Source organism: Nymphaea colorata, chromosome 6, assembly GCF_008831285.2.
Source record: "Nymphaea colorata isolate Beijing-Zhang1983 chromosome 6, ASM883128v2, whole genome shotgun sequence".
Lineage (NCBI taxonomy): Eukaryota > Viridiplantae > Streptophyta > Magnoliopsida > Nymphaeales > Nymphaeaceae > Nymphaea > Nymphaea colorata.
This window is the reverse complement of record NC_045143.1, coordinates 7,458,151-7,485,568: the sequence shown is the minus strand read 5'-3', so window position 1 is coordinate 7,485,568 and position 27,418 is coordinate 7,458,151. Positions and strand designations below refer to the sequence as shown.

Sequence of the window (27,418 nt, the reverse complement as noted above, 5' to 3'; positions counted from 1 at the left end):
ACTTGTATTCAAATTTGGATAATCCAAATACAAATGAAGAAATTTATACTATAGCCAAATCTAAATATAAATTCGTAATTCAAATTGTATCCAAATCTGATTTTCAAATTCACAACTGAATATGTATCAAACTTTTAAACTAAATGCAGTTCACATTGCGATACATTAAGATTTAAGAACCTGTCTTTGAAATTATATGGTATCAGATATAGGATATTTAGTTAAAACTAAGAAACCAATCCGATTGCATTTTCATTAAATCCGAACCAGAACAACTGTCATTTATCAGATCCTAATCTGATTCATATTTTTTTTTAATCAGATGTTAATTTTTTTTTCTGTATCCAATTTTTTTCAAGCAGTTCACTTTGATATCCAATTTAAATCAAATTTACTGATGCCAATGATTAAATGCTTGCTTTAACATAGGATTTTGAATTCAAGTTAGAGATTTCAGACCAATCCAGCCAGATAGGTTCAAAGAGCCAGTTACAACTAGCTTTTTGGGTGAGCAGAAGGCTAATCCCACGGCCCAATTTTCAATATAAAACTAAACTTTTAAAGTGTCATGAATTTACAATAACCAAAATGTTTATGTTCATTAAATATATGACTCTTCACTTGTAAAGGTAAAACTGAAGCTTAAAAAAAATTTGCCTTATAAAAGTATGAAAAAAAAGCCCCCCTGTGGTTAAAGGTGAGAACATGTTTCATGTTAACGACAAACATGGAAAGTAGCAGGAGATGTCTTGTCCTCCAATATAAAAAACAAAAAAATTGAGTACTAACCGACCGACAATCCATGCCGTTCTTTAATTATATGAGTAGCAATTCGTGCCACTATGACTATTGCACCTAACACATATGATATATATGATTAACAAAGCTCGGCAACTTTGTTAGTTCCTTCCACCCAACATGCTGCTCCTTGTCTTCCTGCTTTTCGTTCATTTCTCCCACTTCTTAGTAGCAGTGGCAGAGAGCAACGCCAAAGCCATGTTCGTCTTCCGGATTCGATCGTCGACAGTGGGAACAATGATTTCTTGGACACGACTTCCAAGGCCAACTTTTATCCTTACGGAGTGGATTTTCCAGGGGGTGCCACTGGCAGGTTCACTAACGGAAGAAACCCGGCGGACATACTGGCGCAGCTGCTGGGTCTCCCCCACATCCTTCCGGTCTTCTATGATCCTCAAACCAAGGGAAGTGCCATTCTTTCCGGAGTCAGTTACGCCACAGGTGGTTCGGGCATACTCGTTTCCACTAGCCAAACAGTAAGCCAAAGACTATTCCTACTTTGCATATTTCCATCTCTCTCTCTCTCTCTCTTGTTTAGGCCCTTTGCAGATTTCCATCTGCTCCTTGTCTTCACTAACTCTGAAGCTTTACAAGAGACCGGCCATGTGTCCCTTTCAAATACATGATTCTTGAATAATCCACATCACTTCTACGTCTATTTTAACAAAAGATTCTCTTTTCAAGCAGAAAAGACCCATAATGCTAATTATGATATTACGATGATGCCTCCTTACATGTGGATGATTCCTCCATATCTCGTTCATTGGCAACATAATATATATTTGTAAAATAAACATGTTCTTTTTTTTTAAAAGATGGATACTATTTCATCAACCCATCCAGTTACATGTATCTGACATTTTCAAGCTAACAATTTTCCACAAAGTGGTGAACAAAACGACACCTTGTACAAAATTTTACTATTAACATGTAACATAGTATGATTTGGGATGCTGTTTCTAGATTTAACAATTAAAAGGTAGTAGATATAATGTTGTTATATATAGTTTTTAGAATAAGAACTTTGTGTTCTTAAGCTGTTGTTGCAAGAACATGCATAGTTTCTTTCTTATGAAATCTATACCCCTTTAAATATAAGTTGTTGCTTACCATGAAGAACAAAATGTTAAGTTTTGATACTCACTAGAGAGTTTGTCCTCCATAATAGTACAAAACATTCGAGATAAAGAATGTACTGGAGGTTTAATTAGACTCCAAAGCAAGCCATAATCTTGGAAGTTGGAAGTGTAAGATCAGTATGACATTGGGTTTTATATGGAAGGCGGTTTCTCCTAAGTCCATATTAAACCCAAAAGAAGAAAAACAAGTCTGGATGCATAATCAATGTGACTTAGGTGAAGTTATGACATTCTATCAAATTGGAAAATTAATTTATGGGTGACATGGCAAATCATTATATTTTCATTTCTTACACGTCTTTTATGTTTTTTTTCCCTCTTTTACCTGCGTTAGAGGTTATATAATTTTGGGGAACGGAAGTTCGTGGTGTTTAATCTCATGCCAGCTGGGTCCAACATCTTTTCTAGAACCAAAAATAATGGTTCCGACGAGGACTTTCTGAACGAGGCAGACTCGTATCTAAATCACCAGCTGAAGTATGCTCTGGATGGTATGAGCCGAGACAAGCCTGGCTTCAGCTTCGTCTACGTCAATATCTTCCACATGGTTATGAGCATGCTCGACGACCCAACTGCTTACGGTAAGCAACTTGAGTAGCCCTCTTTTTTCACACATATTATATCGAGTTGCATGCATTAGGGTGTGCATGCATAAGTGTACACCAAAGAAAAAAAGAATGGGGGTTAGAGTTTTTTTGAAATTTTTTATAAACAAGTGTTCATTTTAGACATTTTAACTTTCTCATAATATCTTTTTGCTCTTTTATTTTTTATTTTTTGACTTTAAATAGAAGTATTTAAGTCATTGCACACTGTGTCCACGCCTAGCTTTACTAAAATATATTGGTTCTAAACAGCTATACATTGGATTGGTTGGTTTCCAGGATTGAAGGTAACCAATGAAACTTGTTGTACCCTGTCCGCTAGTAGTGGCGATATGGCATGTGCTGAAGGAGTCGCACCGTGCTCGGATAGGAGCATTTACCTCTTCTATGACGCGGTGCACCAGACTGAGAGTGTCTACGTGCAATTGTCGACGAAGGCCTTCTTCTCTAAGCTCGACACTGAGGTCTACCCATTCAATGTCAATGTTCTAGCAAACCTCACTCTGGATGTTGGGGCTTCTTCGAATGTTCAACCATGGAGTGATGCTTAATCTGTATATCGTTCAATGAAGCGAAGATATCATGGCTCTTGAGAGGATGTACTGATTAAACTCAAATAAAACACAGTATGGTTAGCCTGTATACATGTATAATTAGTTTATAGGATAAGGTCACATGACTACAAAGTTTGTAAGATAAACAAACAACTGAGACTAGGGCTGTTCAATGAGTAAGCTAGAAAAAAATATATACATAAAATATGTCTTATAAAGTTATTCCAAAAAGTAGATTGCTTAAATGGGTATGCATGTGTTTGGTATGGAGAAGTTCTATGTTCAAAACTATAGGTCACCTCTCTCTTTAAAAATAACCTTTTTAATAAAATGCATGGCTGGGCTCGAGCCGAGTTTGAGTTTTAAGAGCTCGAACGGAGTCAAGCTCAAGCTAATGAAATCGAAATCGACTTGAGCTCAAGCTGAGTTCGAATTTCTTTCAAGACACTCAAGTTGAGTTCAAGTTGGTTCAACTTGGCTCGAACTTGCTCATGAACAGCCCTAAAATTTGGCACGCATGTTCACCCCCTGCATATCAGTATTTTTCTATAAGCTCCACTTGTAGATAGTTGATCAGCTAGATAGTTTGTGTTTCCTAATATGTTTGCATCTCAAACAGATTGACGCACTTTATGTGTTTTTGCAGAAGCTTTTACTTACTTCAACATTTTATTATAATATTATATAAATTTGATAAATATTATGTTAAACTTGAGAACGTCTATCAATAATGGACAAGAGGCTCACTCATCCATTATGAGGTTTGTTACAATTTTCATTGGAATAGTTGCATGGGATTGGGTGGGAGCTTCGGCGCTCGTCTAAGTGGTGCGAAGAAGTATTCTTTCTGCCCACCTAAGAATCCAATTAAACTACCTAAGGAGTTGTTCGACAGCTTGAACACTCTAGGTAGGGATAGAGCCTGGATTTTTTTTCTTGAGGAAGGCTGAATTATGGTTTCAAAATTTTGAGAGAGGCCGAAATATCATTATTGAAAATTTTTATATAAGCTACGTGAAATTTTTTAAAATTTACTTGTACATTTAAAGAAAAAAATTGAGTTGGGGGAAGCAAGCAATAATAGACGCGTATGTGTGTGGATTAAGTTAAGACATGATGTTTTCTGGATGTGTCAGAATATGGGGATCTAAACTGTTTTAAAGTTGCCCATGACAATCCTTTGGCACGCCTTAACTTTTGTTCATTGATTAAATTTCCGGGGAACAGCCGTAGCAGAAAATTTCCGTCACAGTTGCAAAAAGATCCTTTCTCATTCTTTTTAACAAAAGTAAGAGGCCAACCGTCCAGGAGAAACGAGATAAATGCTTTTACGAACGTGAATCCTGTAATTGGTCTGTCACTAAGAAAAAATTAAGTATACAATTGATAATTAATTTTGAATTTCATACGTCTTTCTTAGCAAATCCAAAAGATACGCATTCTATGGAACATCTGGCTCCAAATATTTTATCTAAAATGTGATCTACAGTTTTATTTGTGCTTTCTGCCAACCCATTTGGATGTGTATGTGATAAAGTAATATCTAATTAACTAGTCGAAACATGGTAACTAATATATCCAAACTAGTTGTGCCTGTGATCTCTTAGCCTTTTGGGTAGGTGTGCACAATAAGCTGTGCCAACTTCAGCATGACTTGAACTCGTTTGTAAACACTCAACTCGATCTTGACTCGTTTCAGGTTTAAATTTATGCTCAAAATGTTAAATGAGGCAAGTTTGAGTTGTAAGAATTCGACTCGTTTAAACTTAGCTGGCTCAACTACATCAAACTGGTTCCGGAGTCACAGAAGCTGGTTCGTCAACTACATTAAACCGGTTGGCTTTGATGCAGAATATGTGCAATACTTTTTCTTTGGATTTGACCTACCTGCCAAACTTGAGTTGGACTATGGTCTACCTTATGATCAGATCACTCAACTAACATTCTTGTTCAACTGTACATGAGGCTTACTGGATGTGTCAACTCCTTACCTTCTTCACCTGATTAATTCTAGGGAATCTGTGAGAACTCACGTAGCATACAGTTCCACGAGATGCTGAGACCTGCTTCCATTGCTTCCCTGACCTGCTTAATATTCTTCATCAAACACTTCACACTTCTCGTGGGCGAGGGCGATGTCAGGGCCATGTTTGTTTTCGGCGACTCCATTCTGGACAGCGGCAACAATGACTTTGTGAATACAACCCTCAGTGCTAAATACTTTCCATACGGTATTGATTTCCCAGTTGGTCCTACCGGGAGGACCAGCAATGCAAGAAATCCGGCAGACATACTGGGGCAACTGTTGGGGCTACCACCATTCCTTCCTGTCTTTTATGATCCTCTAACTAAAGGGAGCTCAATTCTCGCCGGAGTCAATTACGCATCGATCGGCTCCGGCATCCTTGATTCGACTAACCAAGATGTAAGTGGAAATACATCCATGTAGCTAAACTTAGTTCGTCGTTTCCATTATTTTTGTTTATTATTCCAGGGCTTGCTACTAGTCTGCATGTTGCAATAACTGTTGAGATCTTATATTATTTAACATTATTCACCTTTTTTTTTTAAATTTGTTTGCATAGATCCCACGTCCCAAACTAGTAAAAGACAGCAATAACATTCGAGACTTACCCCAGAGAATTGGTTAGAAGAAATTAAGATATTTTTAACCCATGAACACGTCTTTATTATAATAATCTATAAGTGATTTTTATGAAAGGTAACTATCCACAGCAAAAAAGAAAAAAAAATATTACATCCTGACGAGTATAATCTTAATACAATCAACAGCCGTCACACTCTTTCCTCATATTTCTCTTTCATTGAATCCTCAAACTTAGCGATTTTTTACTTCCCCATCATCTGATGAAGTTGAAGATCAACCATTTAGCTTTGTTGCTTATAATTCTTACGTTTACTTACAACATATATTTTGGAGCCCTATATCATGGGAAAAATGAATTTATTTTGCAGGCAAATGTGGTATCTTTAAGCCATCAAATCACCAATTTTCAAAATGCAACCTTACCGGATCTGAAGTCTCAACTTAACAGCAGTTCGGAACTCTCCGCCTACTTAGCGCAAAGCATATTTTTGGTTAGCTCTGGAGGCGTCGACTACTTGTCAAATTGCTTACAGTCGGGTAGGATTGAATGTCAGTTGGAGGAATTCACGGAGTTGCTAGTAGGAAATTACAGTCAAGAACTCAAGGTACTCACTCTCTCCCCCCCCCCCCCCCCCCAAAAGTCGGCCTACCTAAGGTTCTAGTACTCTTTGCTCATGGACTCGCAGTTGAAAATTAACTTGGGTATGTTTGAACGTTTGGTGAATCCTTGCCAATCAGATGTTCGTGCATGCGATACTGCATTGAGTTTCAAGTGGAATTGAAAAGTCATTCAAATAGACGGTGAACCATTATTGATGTTTCAATCTGTTTTATATTTAGTTTTTTAAAATTAATATATACTAATGTCTGGTGTTGGTGTATGGAACTTGATCAACGCACTCTTATGTAAGGGCATTTATGTTATTTTGTACAAATGCGGGTTTCGCCCTAATCCTTATGTTGAGAGAAGGGCCGCAGTTTTCCTATCTTCTCTCTGAGAGCATCTGTGTTCATCTGAGAGTGAATAGTAAAGATCTATGCGACAGTGGACGTAGGAGGTTATTGTACCGAACTATGTAAATTTTTGTTTTCTTCCTTTTTAACCCCCTCTTGAGAGTGCGTGAGAAACATTGTGTTGTTCCTAACATTTGGTCCGGTCACTTGTTTTGCTTGAAGGATAAACTTTGAGTAAGATACTTTCCCATCATATTTTGACTCTTTAACTCTGGAGCTTTTTGGGTTAGTAGGATGATTAATCCCAGTGTCTGCGAAAGAGCCCCAAGCTCCCTTCCTTCCCCTTCCCCTTGCCGAGTACAGAGGTCTGTCAGTGGTAGGCGATGAGATCTCTATGACGCCCCCAGCCCGACCTTTTGAGCTATGCCCTTTGGGGACAGTTAGGAGCTTTTCATTGATTTAATTACAAAAGTAAACCAAACTTGGGTGCTTGAGAGGATCGGTTGTAAGATCTTGTCCATTGATGTCCAGTTCAATCCACAATTGCCCATCTAACAGCTACCAGTACTGAGTAGATATAGCATTTGATTGTTTGATGCATACTGGAACTCATTTTTATCTTTTCTTATTAATTTGCAGAAATTGGGATTCAATATTGATGATTTTTAAAGCAGAAAACATCACTGTGCACAAAGAAATACTCTGAACTTAGACGTCCCTTCTGTTTCATTAAATATATAGCTGAAATTATATTTTCTTTTAGATCATCATAATTGGTCATTAACTGAAATATTGGTGCCTTCAAAATGGCATATATAAAGAATGTCTGGTTTTCTTATATATATATATATATATATATATATATATATATATATATATATATATATATCAAATATTGACTGCCATCGCTTTGTTGGAAATTCAGATCGAAGTTTCCGATTCCAGCCCTAAAGATTCTTACATCAATATTTGTAAATATGCGTACGTTGCTTTTGTAGAGGCTGTATGAATCTGGAGCAAGAAAATTTGCAGTGTTGAATACCCAACCAAGCGGTTGTCAGCCTTCTGCCAGAATGCTGAACAACGGGTCATGCATAAAGGACTATAACGACGCATCAATTTTGTTCAACAACGTGCTACGGATTGCGCTGGAAGAACTAAGCCAAGAGATGCCGGGCTTCACATTTTCCTACATCAACATGTTTGGAATAATTAGTAGCATGATCGATGATCCCGCAGCTTATGGTATGTCTTTCTCATATCTCAATTAAATTAATTATCACATGCATATTATCACCTATTTGTGTTGCCCAATAACATGAACCACATGCCTGGTACATATACTGACCAGAGTTCATTGACAATGAGTAGAAACTTTGCTCGTTGGATCATGACTTAAGTTATAAGATGAAACATGCAACCGCCCAATTAATCCTCACTCCAGATACAAGCATTGATTTCTAGCATAATCCTTTTATCTGTGCTTTTAGGAAGTTATGTGTAACATGACTTATTCTAGCTGTTCCCTAAAATGAAAGTAAGTATATATGACTTCGGTGCCCTGCATGCCACCACTTATTTTGGTCTCCGGCATTTTTTGTTGTGAAACCAAATTTTTCTTTATCCTTCCACCAAGATTCTATATTTTCCTCTTATTTTTCTTTAATTTTGAGAATTCTTGTGGACTATTAATGTACATATTTATGTATATACACTGTCATACCTCCGTATCTAATTTTTTCAAAATTAAAAAACTACTGTATCTGTACCAACTTCGCCTAATCCTTACCCAAACCTGTACTTGCACCCATGTGACTTAGTCGATAGCATAACAAACTTTGATGTCCTAACAGTAGTAGTCTTGGTTGGACGGGCCTTTTTAGGTATTGCAAGCCAAAGCTGACTACACATCCAGATTGCACCTTTTTTATAGTGCACTGAAGGCCGCTTTTAGCTAGTGTCTCCACTAATTGCTACGTCCTTATCGCAAACAAAATACACACCAATAGCTTTGAAGTCTAGTGGTGCGATCAATAATTAGCATCATCCATCACAAATTCAATGAATGAGAATTTCACTTTTTAATGCGTCAAATTCATATCCTATTTTCGATTGGAAAAGCTGGGCATGAAAATCAAATTTATTCAAGCAGAATGTTAACAAGAAACTTGCAAATTTTGTTTCCTAAAGTATCGTATTAAATGCAGACCCTTTCTGCCCGAGGGGTTGGCACAACAGCTTGGGATGAGTCTTGTAGGTGGCCAATTTTTATTTCTAGTGGTAAGTGCATCAACCTCCTGTACTGCGAAAGATGTGTTACTGATGCAAGTTAAACCATAATAGGAACAACACCTCGATGCACCGAATCATGCCCTTTACGCTGAAAGGATAAAAGAGTAGGTAGGAACTTGGGTTCTCTGCTAGATAGTGGGTCTCCCTCACTCACCAAAAAATACAAAGCCTTTGTTAAATTACATGCAAATTTAAAGGATTTGTTCTTTTAAGTTTACCAACTTGTAGAGCAAATGGTCATGCAAAGAAGTTTCCAAGCTAATTTGTTTTTGGAGAATTTTCTAGGACTGAAGATCATCAACGAATCGTGTTGTGCTATATCAACGCTGATTGGAACGGCTGCCTGTGAGGAAGGAGTTGAACCATGTTTAGACAGGAGTAGATTTGCTTACTACGATGCCATGCACCCTACAGAGACGACGTACAAGCAGATTTGTGAAAGGGCTTATTCTTCTCAGCTCACCACGGACGTGTACCCATTCAATGTGAAGCGTCTAGCAAGCCTCTCATCGGACATCAGTATTTCCCCGTCCTTGTCTTCAAGGGCGCCATGGGATGTTGCTTAGAAGAAGTCTTTGTTGGGTGCTGTCATCTGTAGAGCATGTTGAGAAGTGAAAAAGCACGGGCCATCATTCTAAATCAAAACTAGATTATTATGGTCTCCCTTCTTTTTCTTCCTGTTCTTATTCTTCTTTACAGGGAGAGGATCCTCCCATCTCCTATCCCAGGAATCCCATATATAAATGTTTATCTAGATACTTGCGCGCTAACCATGTTTCACCCATTTACAAAGTGAGTTCTCAAATGCTGGTGAACGGAAAACTACAAGCAAAATAAAATAAACTAAAGTGATCCACCTGCTCTTTATGCACCAATGATTGGTTCGGGTCGTGTGCAATATGCACCAAAAGGAAAAATTGTACATTTGCATTATGTATACAGGTTCCTATGCATGCTAAGTACTCATAAAAATCCGTCAGAAACCCAATACAAGTAGGACAGGAGTATCAAATCAGTCAAAAACCCAATACAAGTAGGACAGGGGTATCAAATCAGGCAAAAACCCAATACAAGTAGGCCAGGGGTGTAATGCATGCCCTAAAAGGCTGTGCATGGACATTACTCCTCGGCATTTTAGACATCTTAAAAAAAATGGACATTTTGGGAGTACCATTTTTTCCAGTTTCCACCTTTTGTCCCTGTATAGGGAGGTTTTCTTTTTTATAAGCTGAGGTGTGAACCTCAGCCCACGAAAAATTGTGTATTGGGGTTGGGTGGCACATATAATTAGGTTTGAGTTTTTAGTAAAGAAAACTGAAGCTAAAGCCCCCTCTCTTTACTCTTACTCACGAGATTTAGGTCTGCTTTAGAACCTCAGCCCACGAAAAATTGTGTATTGGGGTTGGGTGGCACGTATAATTAGGTCTGAGTTTTTAGTAAACAAAACTGAAGCTAAAGCCCCCCTCTCTTTACTCTTACTCACGAGATTTAGGTCTGTTTTGGAACCTAAGTGGGGAGAAAAACACTCATCAATTAAGTGTCATTAACTAAGCACAACGTACTTGCCGTGTGCAGTTCAAGGCAGTAGTACCCACGAGAATCAAACTGCCATCTGACCCTTCAATTCTCTACTAGTCCGACCAGTTACACTACGAATACTAGTCCGACCAGTTACACTACGAAGTTCTTCAGGGCTAAGCAGGAAGTTGGGTCATCTGAGACTGATGACGAGTTAAAAAATGTTCTTCGTTTGTCGAACTTGGTTTTATCAAACAATGCAAATCAACAACCTTTGTTCCAACCTGAAGGATAAGGTGAAACATGTGGATCTACCATACTACCATAGCAAAAATAGCTCGTGTATGCACCATGTTTTCAACGAATACTGGAAACTGTATAGCAGAAGCAACCCTGTACTATTCTAATTTCTAACTTCGACGGAACATGGAGTTTAGATTGCTATCCAATATCTAGAAGCCCCTTATTATGTCGATTGGGCTTAAAGAAAAAAGGTCATGGGCAGAGCATGGTGGTAGCTAAATGATTGCCGCAACAACCCTGCGAGGGAGGGCTGGTAAGTAAATGATTGATTTGTTTATAGAAGCTTCGTGTTATGTGCTTGAAATTTTTAATTTGTTCTCCTGTTCTTAACTACATCAACTTGATACAAACTTACAAAGACTACTGAAGAAGAGACAATGACAAAAATAAAGTGAGATGAAGGTCTATTGAGTATATTGGTGGGGAAGATTGTCTCAAGAGGTCAAAGCAACGACATATTGTTGAAATAGGCAAAACAATGAAAAAGGGTCTCCGACATAACCAAAATATCTGGAAGATGCTGGCTGAATTCTCTGAACAAATATGAAGAAAAAATTACTCTGCAAGTCCCAAACAAATCTGGACAATACAAGTTCATCAGCGTAGCTACCCAAGCCGAAGTGTATATTAAGACAAAAGCCTTTCTCTTTTTTATTTTTTTTTCCAATAGAAATGGGGGAAACTTTTGCAAGAATTTTTAGGAATATATGTGGAGCAAGTTTCTGGCTAGTTCTTTGCTTGACCTGATCGCGGGGTTGGCGCCCGTAGAGAAATTTTTCTCTCTTATAAGGTGCTGTTATTTGGATGAAAACGTAAAACTGGATTTTGGGAAAAAAGAAAAATTGCCTACAAAATCCCCTCCGACTTCAATGTAAAAATATAAGCATAAAGCTCTTTAAAAAAGATAGTACCGCACGTAATGTTATTCGAAATAATTTCACTTGTTTCTGTCAGCCTTTTGTACGTACAGAAAATACGTATAGCCCTGTAAAAGTTATGTTGATCACATGCGCCTTCACTGTGCTTGCATTAGAAACTGACAATCAAATAAATTTATCAACCTACCACGAATCAATATTTCTAAAAGGACATTCGGTGTGTGACAGGCCATACCTGTAAAGTTTCTAACTTTCAGTTTGGTGTGCTCGCACTCCGTATTTATACAAAGAAGGAAGCAATCGTTAATCCAGCTCTACTCGACCAAGAATACTGTTTGAAACCGGTTTGCCTTAGCAAGGTTATTATTTTGCCTTACAACTAAAAAACTCTTTTCGGTCGATCGAGTCATTTCTGTCCCTTGTATACTATAGATGACCAAAGGCACCTGTGATGGAAAACAAAAGGTTCACCAAAACTTCACCTATTGTAAAACTCACAAGCTTTATAACAATATTAAATATGAGACTAAATTTTTAGAGTATTAAAATCTACCCATCTTAATGCACCCACATCAATATATGTAGGACCCTAGGTTCAAATGTCAAATCAACTCTAATACCATTACCTGCCTGTTAACAGCCTTCAATTCCTCCTTCAAAATGGCAAGAAACAACTTGTTACCCTGACATTACTCAAAAGAAAAAACATTTCAGTCAACATGGGGACTGTTTCGAAATTATTTCAACATGGACTTTTAGATGGAAGTATCTCGGTTATTTGGCCCATTAGCAAAACCTATTCAAGTTTAGATTCATCAAATAAGATCGACTTGTGTGGCCAAGGGTGTGCTCACAACAAATATACACCAATGAAAGAGGTTGGGTTATGTTAGAATTTTTTTTGTAAAATATACATATATTACACTTTTAACTTTTTACTTGGTTCTTCTTTGCCGTCCTAAAAATCTTTTTTTTTTCACTTCTTTAAACGTATCTTGGTCATTACGTACCCATCTTATACCCAGGAGTGTACGTAACGTGTTTTGTCCATCAGATCTTGCTAATTTGACTCTTATTAGCATGATGCGTGGGTCTGCCAACTGTGCCAACCCACAGTCCATGTAAGTGATGCACTCAACTAACAATTTGGTCGAAATGAGCATATAAATATAACGCTACCACGAGACTCGCGCCTTCACCTAATTGTGGAAAACATCTGATAACATACCTATAGTTTCTTTAAGATGCAGCTGAGATTTTTCTCCGTTCTTTTTCTGATCTTCATTTTCTTCGCCGAACACTTGACGATGCTTGTTGCAGGAAGCGATGTCAGGGCCATGTTTATTTTCGGCGACTCGATCGTCGACACCGGCAACAATGACTTTCTGGATACCAATCTCAAGATGAAATACTACCCGTATGGAATTGATTTTCCGTTCGGTCCAACAGGGAGAGCCACTAATGCAAGAAATCCGGCCGACATACTGGGGGAACTGTTGGGCTTACCTCCATTCCTTCCGGTTTTTTATGATCCTTTAACTAAAGGGAGCTCAGTTCTTGCTGGAGTCAATTACGCATCCGTCGGTTCCGGCGTCCTTGATTCGACCAACCAAGATGTAAGGCAACCTTCTAGTCGGAATCCTTCAATGATTTTGTAGGCAATTCGAGGAAAGTGCGCTATCTCTTTTAGTTTTAGCTTTTTCCCCATAGCTGTAAGTGGTTATATATATATAGTGGTCTTTTTTTCTAGTTTGTGTTACTAAAAACCATTAAGAAAAATGCATTCGCTGCAACATTTGCTTGGCCATAGTTTTCAACAATTGAATGCACATTTTGAACGGTTTTTTACGATACAGAATAAAAAAAAAATTATACGGTCATAAAGGTAGCCGGCTGTTTTCAATATATGTATATATAAGGATTTCTTCTCAAAAAGAAATTTGGTAAACAAACTAAAATAAAACCCACATAATTGTAATTCCTGAAAATGAAAGGGCTCCTTTAACTGATTTTACCTCTGTCCTATGTTTTGTGTGTATCAGCACTCCAAGGTTTATGAAAGGATTGCGTGTTCATAGGAGAGGATGTACTTTCATGTCTTCCCCATAACACCGAGGTCGAGCCCCAATGAAAATGAGAAAAGAAAATTGTGGATTAGAAGAAAAAACTCTCTATTATAAATTTATTGTTAAGATCAGCAAAGTTGTGTTTTTCAATATCTTGGTGTTGTGAATTATTTTATAAATTCAAGCAATTATTTGTAATTTTTCTAAAACTAAGCAGCTCCCCATGAATACATCAGAGGTAGGGAGTCAGGAAGTACTGGTTTGGAATCCTAACGGGAGGATTACATAATTCTGTTGCTCACATTTACTAAACTTGATATTGCCTAAAACTAATACACACTTGTAATTCAAAGCAACTGATGTACCATTGGAAAATTAATTTGTCATGTGCAGGAAGATATCGTACCTTTGAGCCATCAAATCACCAACTTTCAGAAGGCAACCCTGTCGGATTTGAGGTCTCAGCTTAACGGCAGTTCTGAACTCTCTTCCTACTTGTCGCAGAGCATATTTTTGGTTAGCTCTGGAGCAGTAGATTACTTGTCCGACTGCTTTGAATCAGGCCAGATTAACTGTAATTTGGAGGAATTTACAGAGTTGCTAGTAGGAAATTTCACTGAACAACTCAAGGTTCTCTCTCCCTCTCTCTCTCTCTCTCCCTCTCCCTCTCTCTCTCTCTGTGTGTGTGTGTGTGTGTATGTGTGTGTGAGAAAAGTGTCAGTCCTAATTATCCATGGGGGTGGGACGCTTATTATGTTCAAACCCTAGCTTGGGATGTCTGATAGTATGGTGAATCCATGCTATGGTCTTTGAAATTTGAGGTTGGTTGACATACTATGTTTCCCGTTGCTCATCTTTCGAGTCTTCATCTAGATTTGCAGATGGGCCCATTGGTATAAAGAATTATTTCTATAGTGTGACACGCCTGAACTTCCGGCAGCTTTTGCTTTGGAAAACTTCCTTGATATGCAAGAGTAAAACCATTTAATTTTTGAGAACTAATATTTTATTAATCAACCAAATCTCCAGCAGGACTAAAATTGATCTGACATCCCCATGATCAGTCATTCCTGTCAAACGGTCCCCTGTGAAAGAAATGCTTATCTCATGAGGACCATATCAATTAAGTTGGATATCAGAACAAATATTAGTCCATTATGAAATTTGGTTATGAATGTATACATGAATCTGTTCACAAGTTCTCCATTTAATAAGATTATAGATCCAAAACAAACTCGAATCTGACTAAAATTCTTATCGCAATTGACTGTACTTGAGATTTGAACTGGTTTAGATGCAAGTTAATTGTAGATATTGGTAAATGTTTACAGCAAAGAATAACTGCAGATGAAAATAATTATATCAAGTTAAAATTGTTTTCCACTTAACTCCTTAGTTCATGATACTTTCCCACCTAGGACCATAGCAATTATTTGGGCCCCTCAAGGACAGTAAATAGTATCCAGTTTTCTTCAGAATATCTCATGTGCTTGCTATTTTGAATATCTCCTTGGTTTTGTTGAACTTTGGATATGATGCATGCTCTCTATCTCCAACCACATTGGACTGATATGCACGTGGTATTTCACCTCGATCGTTTATACACAATGTTGCGCATGATGTTCAGAGGCTTTATGAATCTGGAGCAAGAAAATTTGTGGTGCTTAATACCCAGCCAATCGGTTGTAGGCCTTCTGCTAGACAGCTGAACAATGGGTCATGCGTAAAGGCCTACAATGATGCATCAATTGTGTTCAACAATGTGCTGCGGGTTGCTCTGGATGAACTAAGTGAAGAGGTGCCGGGCTTTATGTTTTCCTACGTTGACATGTTTGGAATTGTCAGTAGCATGATCGATGATCCTGCAACTTACGGTATGTTATTGGAAACTTACCCAAAAAACTTACGGCAAGTTGTTAGAAACTTACCCTTCTCTGTGCATCTTCAAGTCTTTCCTTTAGAAAAGTAACAATTTTTTTATATACGTGTTGTGAGACTTAACTGCCAAGTCTGATGCACCCTAGATGTTCCCTGATGTTAAACCCTTTACATCATCTTCTTTTGCCCCATCATAAGAGACTTGATCTCCATTGCTTCTGCTTTATGATGAAAGATGCACACGACTAACTTTGGGCTCTTTTTCAAGGTGCCAATAAATGTGAACCATCCATACACAACGAGTTCAAAGAGGATCCTTGTTCAATTACACCTTTTTCAGTTTTTTTCAGTCCGACGGATTTAAGCTTCACAGTAGAAACCTATAATTCCACTCTGAGTTCAGACCATTTTTGACATGTACACCAATGTTTGATAACATATGAAATGTAAAAAAATATTCTATGATCGAATTTTTCTCATCAAATGTATAAAAATCTTACTTGAGCTTGTCCAACTGACAACAATGGGGTACAAAAGCATGCCTGTTCAAGTAGAATAGTGAAAAGAAACTTAAATTTGGTTGTCTCTAGATAACAGTAGCGAATTTTTGATAAATTACGTGCGATCTGTTCTCTGTTTATTAAGTTTGTGGTAGCATGCTGTCTAAATCATTTTCTGGAATTTGCTAGGATTGAAGGTCATCAACGAGTCATGTTGTGTTAAGGTGAAACAGTTAGGAAACCCCAAATGTGAGGAAGGAGTTGAGCCATGCGCAGACAGGAGAAGCTATGCTTACTACGACGCTACACACCCTACGGAGACGGTCTACAGACAGATATGTGAAAGGGCCTACGCTTCTCAGCTCATCTCTGATGTCTACCCGTTCAATGTGAAGCATATAGCGAGCCTTCGTTCAGAGTACTTTAGTACTTCCCTCTCCTTGTCTTCAAAGCCATGGGCAAATGATGCTTAGAAGTGTTCTTTGGACGCTGCCAACTATATGAAATGTTGAAAAGGTATTGAATCCTTTTTAAAGCGCGCCCAGACAAATTTGATTTCTTCAGTTACTAGTAGCTTAATACCAGAAGCCTACGTTGTAGAAATTCAGAGAAGGGAAGAAAATCCAGGGAATCAAACCAAAAACAAGGTCAAATAAACGCATCTACTAGGACAACCTGTGGCAATGAGCAGGAAGATTGTCTCATCTAGACGCAGAATTTACAGGACTCTGCATGACAGAAGACCAATTGTCTCCACAGCTACATTGTAATACATCAAAGAAAATCTACAGCTATCGCTATGGATGTAATGTGGAAATAATCCAATAGCTTCACTTTGCTTAATTACAGTGCCCTTCTCAGACAATCCTCCACCTTTATGGGCTTCCCACCAGCATGGGTCTGCTGAATATATATAGGAAGAAGATTCTCAAAATTGAGAAGATCCCGTTTATCACTCTGTCTGATCCCATTGTAAACGACATTCTGATTCTACTCTTTCATGATCACTACCAATTTCTCCGCAGCATTACAAACTCAATTTGCCTATTGCACCACATAAACAGCATTCTCAAATGAAGGCCTCGGATCTGGTCTAGTTCCCGAGGTAAACCGGTTGCGAATTTCTTTTGAAATCTACAAGATAATTAAACAGAACCTTACTTCACATTTGGCTTACATATCAATAGACTTCCTTCCCCTGTATCAACAATGCCCATAAAGAATTTGGCAAATGGGCCTTACACAGCAAGAAGGTCGTTTGTCTTCAGTTATACACAAACATATCCTTTAGACCTACTCTTCCCTTCTCACAAAGGCCACTCCAGCCAATCACGACGTTTATACCATTCTAACCCGTAAACCTGGTTAGTGACATGATGGATCAAGCACTTCCCTGCATAGTACTATATAAATAAGTCTTCTAACAAGCCAGCTCTTATTTTAATTTCGTCGACAATGACATATCTCTGGATGCAACTTTCAAAAGGGAGGAACAAACCTATAGATGGTAAAATAGCAATATTTTGACAGGTCATTATTGACTCACCAAAAGTGTCACTAAAAATGTGAAAAAACATCAGTACAACCTTTACTGACACTTTATTGACACATCAGTAAAGTAGATATCACCAAAGCTTCCACTGTCGAAAAGAGAAGGTTGGAAAAAAAAAAAAAAACGATTTTTACTGACGGGAATGGAGAGAACATCACTGAAACCGAAGCTTTTTTTATCGATGCGGGTTTCACGTCAGTAGAATTTTGTTGTGCAGAATCTCCAATCACTAAAAGTGCCTTCTACTGACGCATAAGTCACATCAGTTAACGTGTGACGTATACCCGCATTTAGTAAAAGTGCCTTCTACCGACCTCCACTAACATGTCAAGCCAGACGTCAAGCCATATTTAGCAATGTGGTTTTCCACGCGTCAGTAAAAACCCATTTTTTTTGGGGCAGTGAACTAATATACGCCTTCACTTCATTTTCCACATGAAGTGGAATAATAACATATTTCTGATTGTTAAACTACATTTTTTCCTTCTATTAAATCATGTCGCACATATTTAATACATGCTAGACACCTCTTCTCAGTTTCATAAAGTATCATCAAATTATTTGCAAAGATTAGCCTAGCTAATAACGAGTTCAGTTTCCTTTGAACTTCGTCACATTAAACTTCTTAGCTTGCAGTTCCCATTCAATTCATCTTAACAGCATCTCGACCACAATTATGAAAACAATGGGACAAAGTATCATCCTATCTACTGCCTTCTGTTAATAACCTTCGCATGTGAAACAGTGGTGATGCAGACTTATCCTTTCTATCCAAGCTTCATAGGATCCCAAGATGAACACTTTAACGTATTTGTCACAACAAATATGCACAGAGGAAAAAAAAAAAAAAAGGCTGTTGAGGTAGTTTAGAATTTTTTTATAAAGGTGTGTGCATTTTAGATTTTTAACATTTCCATAATATCCTTTTTGTCGTTCTGAAAATCTTCTTTTTTACTTTATGGAAAGTATTTTAATCATTATACATGAGTGTGCATGCACAGGAAAAACTACTAATTGAATAACGTCATGTTAGAGCACACAAAAGCTTTTACTTTCTACCGTTACACTTAGTTTGAAAAGAATGTTTATCATAAAAAAGGACATTATTATCACTTTTTTCATCCTAACTAAAACTTTAACTAAGATTAGAAGGCAATGGTAATTGTTGGTCCTTATCTGTGAATTATCAGTAAAACCTAGCCCAGAAACATGAGAAACAAATTTGAAAAAGTGATCTCCAAAAAAGATTTTAGTAAGATTATATATTCTTCATTATTAAAGAATTTAATAAAATAGTTATTATGGATGAAGCTCATATTTGAAATTGAATCTAGAGTATGTCTCTAATAAAAATTCGAAAAGTTTTCCACTAAAAATGAATAGATGAGTGCAATGAATAATAGAGTGGCAAATTCATTCAATTATTGTTGACAAGGAGAAGCCCTTCCTCGTCCCTTTATTGCCATGAATTATTGTACATCAATTAATTGAAAAACTAACAAGATGGAGCTACATAAGTGATCACCACACCTTTGCTACTCAAAATGGTTGAAAACTGGACAATTTCTAGCCAGAATAGCCTGTAACATAGTACATATCATTATTAACAAAGAATCACACATACACGACGCTACCCTTGTTTTTAAGCCTGGGCATTCGGGCCCCATTCGTAAAACTCAAACTCAAACCCGAGCCGGGCTTATCCCGATTACATTAAAAAAATATTTTTAATATAAAATAATTAATTATAATAAAATATTATAAATATATATAAATTAATAAAAAAATTAAAAAATCATTATAAGCTCGATTCTAGCTTGTCGAGCTTATCCGAGGTAGCCCAATAACGAATCGAAGGGGTTTTGTTTTTTTAAGCTCAAATTCAAGTCCAAGTCCAAGTCCAACATAAAGTTGGCTCCTTTTGGGTTGTAAGCTACATACGTCGTACTATTAATTTAAAAATAAAATTGTAAGAACCAACAAATATAAAAAAAAAAATGGTAAAAGACTAAACAAAACAATCTGCTGTTTTCAAAAACATCTCAACTTTTTCTTTTTTTTTTACGTATGTGTTGCGTGCACCGTGCGGCGCACGCAACTTATTCTCCGCCTCCACTAGTGAAAGGAAAAGCGAAGTGAAGTAAACGAATAGCGAAGTGAAGTAAACGAATGCGCGTCTATCGGATGCTTTCAATTATTTTCGTTGTGGCGCCGACCTTCGTCATGCCAGATGCTTTAAGATTTATTGCTGCTGCGTAGTGGAGCCCGCCATTATGAAGCCAGAGATTTGAAAGATTTTTGCTTGTCCTGATTGTTCTGGAGCAATGACCTCGGGGAAGGACGAACCTGGGCTCCGCGGATGATGCGGTTCTGGCAAATCCACCATGGCTGGATCACCGTTCATCTGCTTAGATGATTCAGAACGACACACCGACTTTAAGAAAAGGTCGATGGCCGGAGCTCCTTGAGCCATACCATTAATAAACAAACGAAGGCCTGAAACACGGTAGTGGTTTCTTCCACTTCCGCTGGCGATTCGTGGAGAGTCTTCCCTTCGCTGAAGTGATGGCGAGGACGAGTCCCTGCCTCTCCTTGTTCTTCCTTTTCTGCTTTCTCTCCCTCTGCACTTCCTCTGACTCGGCAGCATTCCGAAGGAAGCAGCGAGTCCCGGCCATGTTTGTATTTGGGGACTCCATTGTTGACAACGGGAACAACGTCTACGTAGATCCCAACATAACCACCATTTATCTGCCGTATGGAGTAGACTTCCCCACTGGTCCTACTGGAAGGTTCACCAATGGAAGAAACCCCACCGATATCTTGGGCCAACTTCTGGGACTCCCTCGTTTCCTTCCTGCTGCAAAGGATCCCAAGGCCAAAGGGAAGAGGATTCTCTATGGGGTTAACTATGCCTCCGGTGGTTCCGGGGTTCTTGATTCCACCGGCGGAAAGTCTGTGAGTAGTTGCTTTACTGCAGTCCATTATTTCTTTTTCTTCAACGATTTCAACTATTTAGAGTAAAAATGCACAAACTAGTTTTTGTTTTCTGATATACCGATTCTATCTTATTTCTTCTAAAATGATGACGTTTTTACTGAAAAGAAGTGACCGAGTCCTTTGCTTTCCTGTGTGTTTAATAAATTTCTGTTACCGTTTCTCCCAACTCATTAGAACGATTTCCTTTTTGGATTCTGTCTGGAATTGCCTGGGGGAAGGAAGCGAAGGAAAGCTGGATGCTCTATAATTTGCTGAAACATTTGGTCATTTGGAATGTGGCTCCTAAAAAAGGGGTAGCCGTTCATATTGAAGGCTCTCTTTGGATGCCAATTCCTGGAATTCGGCAGAGACTCTGTACTAGATACCAAATCAAGTTTTTGACTGCTTTAAAGCTCAAAATGAGTTCGCCAAGCTGGTTTTTGTAAAGAAAATTTCAAGGGACCCACGTGATATTAGTTTTCAAATTTCAACTCATTTGAACGTCAGATTCTGGAATGTCCAGATGAGATCTAATCGGAAACACTCATGGCCTTAGGTCTAGTTTTGTCATAAAAGTGAGTCTCATGAAATCAGCAAGCATAGTTACATTATGTAAGGCAAAGATTTTGATTTAGTGTAACGCATACAGTCAAGGGAATTACGCATCTGGTATATTTATTTTGGGCTCACATCAAACTTCTTTTCAGGCAAAATGCATACCAATGAACCAGCAATTCAAGCATTTTGAAACTATAACGCTGCCAGATCTGAGGACACAACTTAGCAAGAGAGACCAATTATCTTTTTATCTGTCAAAGAGCTTATTTGTGATGCATGCTGGAGGCAACGACTGTGGATTCATGTGTCGACAAACCATTGGCCAGAAACAGAAACAATGCGCTCCAGACGAATTCCTGGATTCTCTTTTGGCAAATTTTACTCTTCAAGTCAAGGTTCATAAATCATAAATTGCTTTATCTTTCACCACCATCATCTTATCTATGCACGACATTTGGAAAAATTTTTGCATACTGTACCTTACCTTCAATATTTGGGGGAACCATGTTCTCTGAACATACTGTTAAACTGCAAGTCTTTTACCAGCGAAGCAGATTAATGTGCAGCAAGTTCTCATATTGGTGTTTTCGATGCTTTTGCAGAAAGTATATGATTTGGGAGGTCGAAAGTTTGTCTTGTTTGGTGTCCAAGCAATTGGGTGCAACCCTTTATCTCGACAAGCTACAGGAAGATGCAGAGAGGATATGAACAGGGTTGCTGTGGCATATAACTCCCGATTGAGATCTTCCATAGACAAGCTGAAGCACGACATGCCGGGATCGAATTTTGTGTATATCGACACCTACAGAATCATCAGAGATGTCTTTGATAATCCAGCATCAAACGGTATGTTTTATCTTCTTTTTGGAAATTGGTAGGCATAATGTGGGCCTATGCAGTTTGTAAGTTGTGGTTAAACTGTTCTTGTTGGTGGCGATCTGAAAACTTGTAGCAGGGATAAAGTCTATGCATTTAGGAAGGAAGGAAATATTTGGTAGCTAATACCAGCTTCTAGAGGTGGCATTGCATAAACCAAATTCACAGTTTGCCATTTGCCCTCTTTCGCATGCAGAAGATTTTTTTCAGCTACCAATTTCCATAAAGAATCTGCATTAACATTACCACAGTTACTATCTTCTGTGCAGTCGCCACCATAATTGACGTAGGCTGCTGCCATAAACCGGATGGTTATGGCGGCTCATAGCTAGAAAACTAGGAACTGTTAAGTTGTGCAGGCAGTCGAGTCGATTCATCCAATGTCGTCCATACTCGCCAATGCTTGATGGTGAGGAACACTGCAAAAACTAGACCACTTAACGGGCTCGCCACTAAGTCCCCGATGATCACCTTTCATTTATAATATGCATTGGTATGTGTTGTCGGAACATATCTGCCAACACATTTACACAATTTAAATATTGAACTTGTCAGGCCATTTATGGTTCTCTGACTGTTGGCAGATCCAATTCTAATCTGCACTTGGGACCAAGATTTTGCAGGGACTGCAAACTAATTAGAGCCATCCATGATTTTGGGTCCATAATTCCATTGTTGTAGCTTCCGAGATCAACTTCGTAAGAAGCTACTGAACTTAAATCTTGATAACGGGTGTTGTGTACTCAGGATTCAAAGAAGTGAACAGGACTTGCTGCATCACCTCGGGGTTCGGTTGCTTGAGGGGAAGCTCACCATGCAAGAATAGGAACGAGTACATGTATTTTGATGGAGCACACTTTACCGAAGCTCTGTACAAGCATTTGGCGAGGAAAGTATATCTGTCAGAGCTCCCAGAGGAAGTATATCCTTTCAATGTTGCACATCTTGCTGGGCTTGGTCCAGGCCCAGCTATTTTGAAGGCTTCGTGGTCTTAATACCAGACGAGCTTCAGTGTTTTTCGCGGTCCTTCTAGTTTATATAATAAGACTGGTATATTTGTGGGCTTCTTATGTACTGCTGTGCCTTTAACTGCATCTCCTTTTGTATCTTCTTAGTAATATGCCTGATAATGGAAGAAGTAGCGCTTTTTATCTTCTCTTGAATATGCTTCGCCAGAATTTTGCATTGTGCTAATGATGAAAAGGACCCTCTCGGAAAACTCTCATGCCCACTTATGGTAGACCCAATGAATCATTTGCTGCAAATCCATCCCTGTTTGTGCTCCTACATTAATTTTTTGATTACTAATATATGGGTCATGTCAACTATCGGCTGCTTTCCTATTTCAAGATTGTAGGACAAAGATTGATCTAGCTATTAGATCTTGAAACAATCTGTGTTGGTCTGCATCTTTTCACATCCAATTTTGGTTTCATGCTTTTCATCCAATTTAAATTCAGTTGATTATCCAACCAGTGGATCCAAACTTCCACTAACAAAACTACATTGAGGATGAGCCATAATAAAAGGTTGATGTAGAAACAACAAATTGAATTAGGGGCAACACGTGCTGAACCGACCCAAGTATGTTTTGGTCAACTTGGATAATTTTAAGGTCTGAACTCATCTCGAGATTATTAGAGATCAATTTTAAGGTCTGAACTCATCTCATCATTGTTAGAGATCAATCAGGGCCCCTTTCCTGAGCATCTACCCTCCCTCTAGGATCTAAAGCCTAAGCCTTCTCTAGTACTCTGCCTATCTTGGGCCAGGCCCAAAAAAATCAGTTCGGGCCTTTTCTATATGGTATTGGGCCGGTTTGAGTCAGCTCGATTTATTTTTTATATTTTTTTATTTAATAATGATATATATTTTATTATTAAAAATATTTGTTATATTTATTTTTTTTATTTTAATCGGGTCGTGTTGGGCCTGAGGGTATCAGGGAACTCTATTTTCGAGTGTTATGCCGGCCCGGGCCCGACTTTTATCAGGCCAGGTTAGGCCAGCCCGATACCTAAGCCTAATTGAGGCTTTGGTAACCTGCAATGCATCGGTATCATGATACTAGTTATGCTCGAGATGACTACCAAAGTTTTTGTTAGCCAGTTGTCATTCCATAATTACGCACAAGTAATATTTTAAAAAATTGTACGGTTTAAATGGCGAACGTCACCAAAACTAGTGCCATTATTGGAACTGTGGAACGAAGTGAACCATATGATGTTTATGTTAGTTCAAAAAGGTAGCCATCAATTTATCTCTACAAAGTTTAGGAGACATCATTTTTTTATTGTCTGTATATTCCCAGTAATTCGGCTTGTGATAGAAACATCATAATGTTTAGTTATTGAAATCGCAAACAATTTCAACTTTCGTTCAAATCAGCCGCTAGTACTTTCTTGCAGGCAAAAGCTATTTTGACAACATTGATGTCAGGTGAACACCCAAAATATAAAGATGGCTAAGTTGAAGACCCAGAATAATTAAGTCCTTTTTTTGTTACTTTATTGTTTGAGCTTCCTTACAACGAATCATGTAAAGAAATGCCAACTTTGCTGACTTCAAAGTGGTCCGCCAAAGGAAGAAAGCACGAGTACAACGTGGGTTCCTCTTTAATGCTTTCTGGTTTTTAATATTTTATTATACTTTTCTCCTTTTTGTGTAAGGGAATATGGGGTTTGACATGGGGCCGAGCTCCGGGTCAAGTGCTCTTCTTATTGTTCCCGTTTCCTTTTCTTGATGTTTCTTTGTCCACTTACCCTGCGCCCTCACTTACTCTTTTCTCGAATCCTCTTCCCTGGCTCGCCTCTTTTGCGTTTAGCCATTGGTAGACATATCACGTGCTTGTAATAATTGGGATGTGATAGGCCTTTAAGAGCGTCCCTATATCGAATCCCACGGTTGCAACCGACGCATTTCCAACCTTAAAGGCTCAAACATCACGAACCTGGCATTTTTCAGTAAGAGGTAATCGGCTTTTTACACCAAAAGTAGATGCGGGTGTAGGCCGTGTGGGCAATTGCTCACACGGACCACAAAAAAAAACTATATACTTCAGCAGAACAAAATGTAAGCATATGCAAAATAAGGAATTTTTTATGATGGGGTTAAATTATAATTTCAAAATTTTTCATTGTTCAAATTTTTATATAAAAAGAATGACTTTTTTTTTTCTTTTGATTGTAGGGAATTACAGCACGTACATGGGTACCCTCTTCCATGTTCCTTTGTTCAAGTAAAAACAATTATGTATCTTTCTTCACATTAAATACACAAAAAATTCATGCTGCATACACAAAAAATTCATGCTGCTGGATCTGCGTGTTCCAAAGCTCCTCGTCATCGTCCAACCAGAAAATGAAATGACCACAAAGTTATTCTGTTTCAAACTCGAAGATTCCATTGAATAGTATACAAAGGAGTGTTTAACAATTGTATCATGTTGTTATTGTTTCATGAATTTACCACTACATTGAGGTGAGGTAGATTATGAAACAATATCAACATGCTACGATTGTTAAAGGATCTCTAAGAGCCGTTTGACAACAATAATACATTGTTACTGTCTTATCAATTTGACCCCAAGAAAACAAAACAGATTCGTGAAATAGTGTTCCATGTGTTTGCCTCATTTTTAGGGTAGGTTCATGAAATATTACGGTTTGGCAAACGAAATAGTATATAACTATTCCACAAAAATGATCCAAAGATTAATCTAGGTTTACAAAATACCTTAAAAGATATTTTATAGATCTAATCAATTTTTTTTGGAGCTGATTCATAAAACAATGCATGCGAAAACATATCAAGTGTTTACTAAAGAAGTAAACAAATATTTGGGCTTGGCTGGATTTTTTATTTCAACTTAATTATTAGCCTACCAACTGAAATAAAAAAATATTGTCCTGCCAGATCTGGCTAGGAGGAAATCCAACAGATTTCAGACCTCTAACATAGCTTCCAGTCTATTACACCATAGGCGATGAGCACATTGAATTTGAATTCCACTTTCAAACTTTAGCTGTCTCCACAATTTCACATAAACCTAGGTAGATGTTAAGGTAATTTTTCTCGTTTACATGCGGGTGTTCTTTTTAAAAGGTAAGATTTATTACTAATACCAATTAATTTTTAAGTCTGCCCTAGCACCAGCTAGACCTAGGCATCGGCCCCGCCCAACCCGGCCCTATAAGAGTTGGGTTTGGGTCGACCCGATGTCCGAAACCCGAGCCCGGTGTTGGGGCTGATACCCAATACCGAGTCTAGGCTCGGCCCGAGCCCAATACCTGATACCCGAAAAAGCATATGTAGTTTGTCTTTATAAGCTACATTACAATGGTAGCATTGAGTCGCTAGGCTGAGTCTCATCTATAGGGCTCTACAGTCAAGAGGTAGTCGACTCTTTACACCAAGCGTAGAGGTGGGTGTAGGCCATGTGTGGGCAATTGCTCACACGGACCACAAAAAAAAAAAACTTGGTACTTCAGCAACCACAGTAAAAACTTCATACTTCAGTGGAACAAAATGTTGGCATAGGCCGAGTTGGGAATTTTTATGATGAGGTTAAATTATTGTTTCAAAATTTTAACATGAATCTAATATCATTTTCCAAAATTTATATATGAAAGAAAATGATTTTTTTTTTTAATGCAGAGAATTACAGCACCTACAAGGGTCCCCTCTCCCATGTTCCTTTGTTCAAGTAAAAACAATTATGTATCTTTCTTCACATTAATGTGACAATACACACAAAATTCGTGGTTCTGGATCCGGTGTTCCAAAGCTCCTCGTCATCGTCTAACCAGAAAACGAAATGACCACAAAGATATTATGTTTCAAACTCAAAGATTCTATTGAATAGCGACAGCCACACAATTTGTTTTATTATACAAAGGAGTGTTTAACAATTGTATTTTAACAATTGTATCAGGATATTATTGTTTCATGAATTTACCACTTCATTGAGGTAGATAATGGAACAATATCAGCCTGCTACGATTGTTAAAAGGACCTTTAAAATCCGTTTGACAACAACAATAATACATTGTTATAGTTTAAAAAAAACAGATTCATGAAATAGTGTTTCATGTGTTTGCCTCATTTTTAAGAAGGTATTACCGTTTGACAAACAAAAAAGTATATAACTATTCCATAAATATGATTCAAAGATTAAGCTAAGTTTATAAAATACCTTAAAAAATATTTTATAGATTTACCTCAATTTTTTTAAGCTGATTCACAAAACAATACCAATGTTCGAATGGGCCATAAAAATATCAAAACATATGAATTTTTACTAAAGAAGTAAACAACCATTTGGGCTTGGCCGGATTTTTTATTTGAGCTAATAATCTAGCAGA

At 37.9% G+C, this 27,418-nt stretch overlaps 4 protein-coding genes across 6 annotated transcripts; all 4 read left to right on the top strand.

The window, feature by feature from the left end:
• The first annotated feature begins 2,316 nt into the window (after positions 1 to 2,316).
• LOC126410140 (GDSL esterase/lipase At1g29670-like) lies at positions 2,317 to 3,093 on the top strand. Its single transcript, XM_050078311.1, has 2 exons — positions 2,317 to 2,518; positions 2,822 to 3,093. Exons 1-2 carry the CDS (start codon positions 2,317 to 2,319, stop codon positions 3,091 to 3,093), a joined length of 474 nt encoding a protein of 157 aa, XP_049934268.1.
• A 1,985-nt stretch (positions 3,094 to 5,078) lies between these two features.
• Positions 5,079 to 9,614, top strand: LOC116255665 (GDSL esterase/lipase At1g29670-like). Of its 2 annotated transcripts, XM_050078178.1 has the most exons (5): positions 5,079 to 5,521; positions 6,073 to 6,309; positions 7,657 to 7,903; positions 8,866 to 8,938; positions 9,236 to 9,375. In XM_050078178.1, the coding sequence occupies exons 1-4, from the start codon at positions 5,150 to 5,152 to the stop codon at positions 8,904 to 8,906; spliced, it is 897 nt and encodes a 298-aa protein (XP_049934135.1). In that variant the 5' UTR covers positions 5,079 to 5,149; the 3' UTR covers positions 8,907 to 8,938; positions 9,236 to 9,375. The 2 variants fall into 2 exon arrangements, with proteins under 2 accessions (XP_049934135.1, XP_031487421.1); XM_031631561.2 differs by lacking the exon at positions 8,866 to 8,938 and having other exon boundaries at positions 5,081 to 5,521; positions 9,236 to 9,614.
• Positions 9,615 to 12,843: 3,229 nt separating this feature from the next.
• Positions 12,844 to 16,958, top strand: LOC116255670 (GDSL esterase/lipase At1g29670-like). 2 transcript variants are annotated; one of them, XM_031631570.2, is made up of 5 exons: positions 12,844 to 13,265; positions 14,109 to 14,345; positions 15,343 to 15,589; positions 16,283 to 16,609; positions 16,694 to 16,958. In XM_031631570.2, exons 1-4 carry the CDS (start codon positions 12,894 to 12,896, stop codon positions 16,564 to 16,566), a joined length of 1,140 nt encoding a protein of 379 aa, XP_031487430.1. In that variant the 5' UTR covers positions 12,844 to 12,893; the 3' UTR covers positions 16,567 to 16,609; positions 16,694 to 16,958. The 2 variants fall into 2 exon arrangements, with proteins under 2 accessions (XP_031487430.1, XP_031487429.1); XM_031631569.2 differs by having other exon boundaries at positions 16,283 to 16,958.
• Positions 16,959 to 19,943: 2,985 nt separating this feature from the next.
• Positions 19,944 to 23,218, top strand: LOC116256800 (GDSL esterase/lipase At1g29670-like). The gene is made up of 4 exons (XM_031633289.2): positions 19,944 to 20,600; positions 21,329 to 21,574; positions 21,782 to 22,025; positions 22,803 to 23,218. The coding sequence occupies exons 1-4, from the start codon at positions 20,211 to 20,213 to the stop codon at positions 23,048 to 23,050; spliced, it is 1,128 nt and encodes a 375-aa protein (XP_031489149.1). The 5' UTR covers positions 19,944 to 20,210; the 3' UTR covers positions 23,051 to 23,218.
• The last annotated feature ends 4,200 nt before the right edge of the window (positions 23,219 to 27,418 follow it).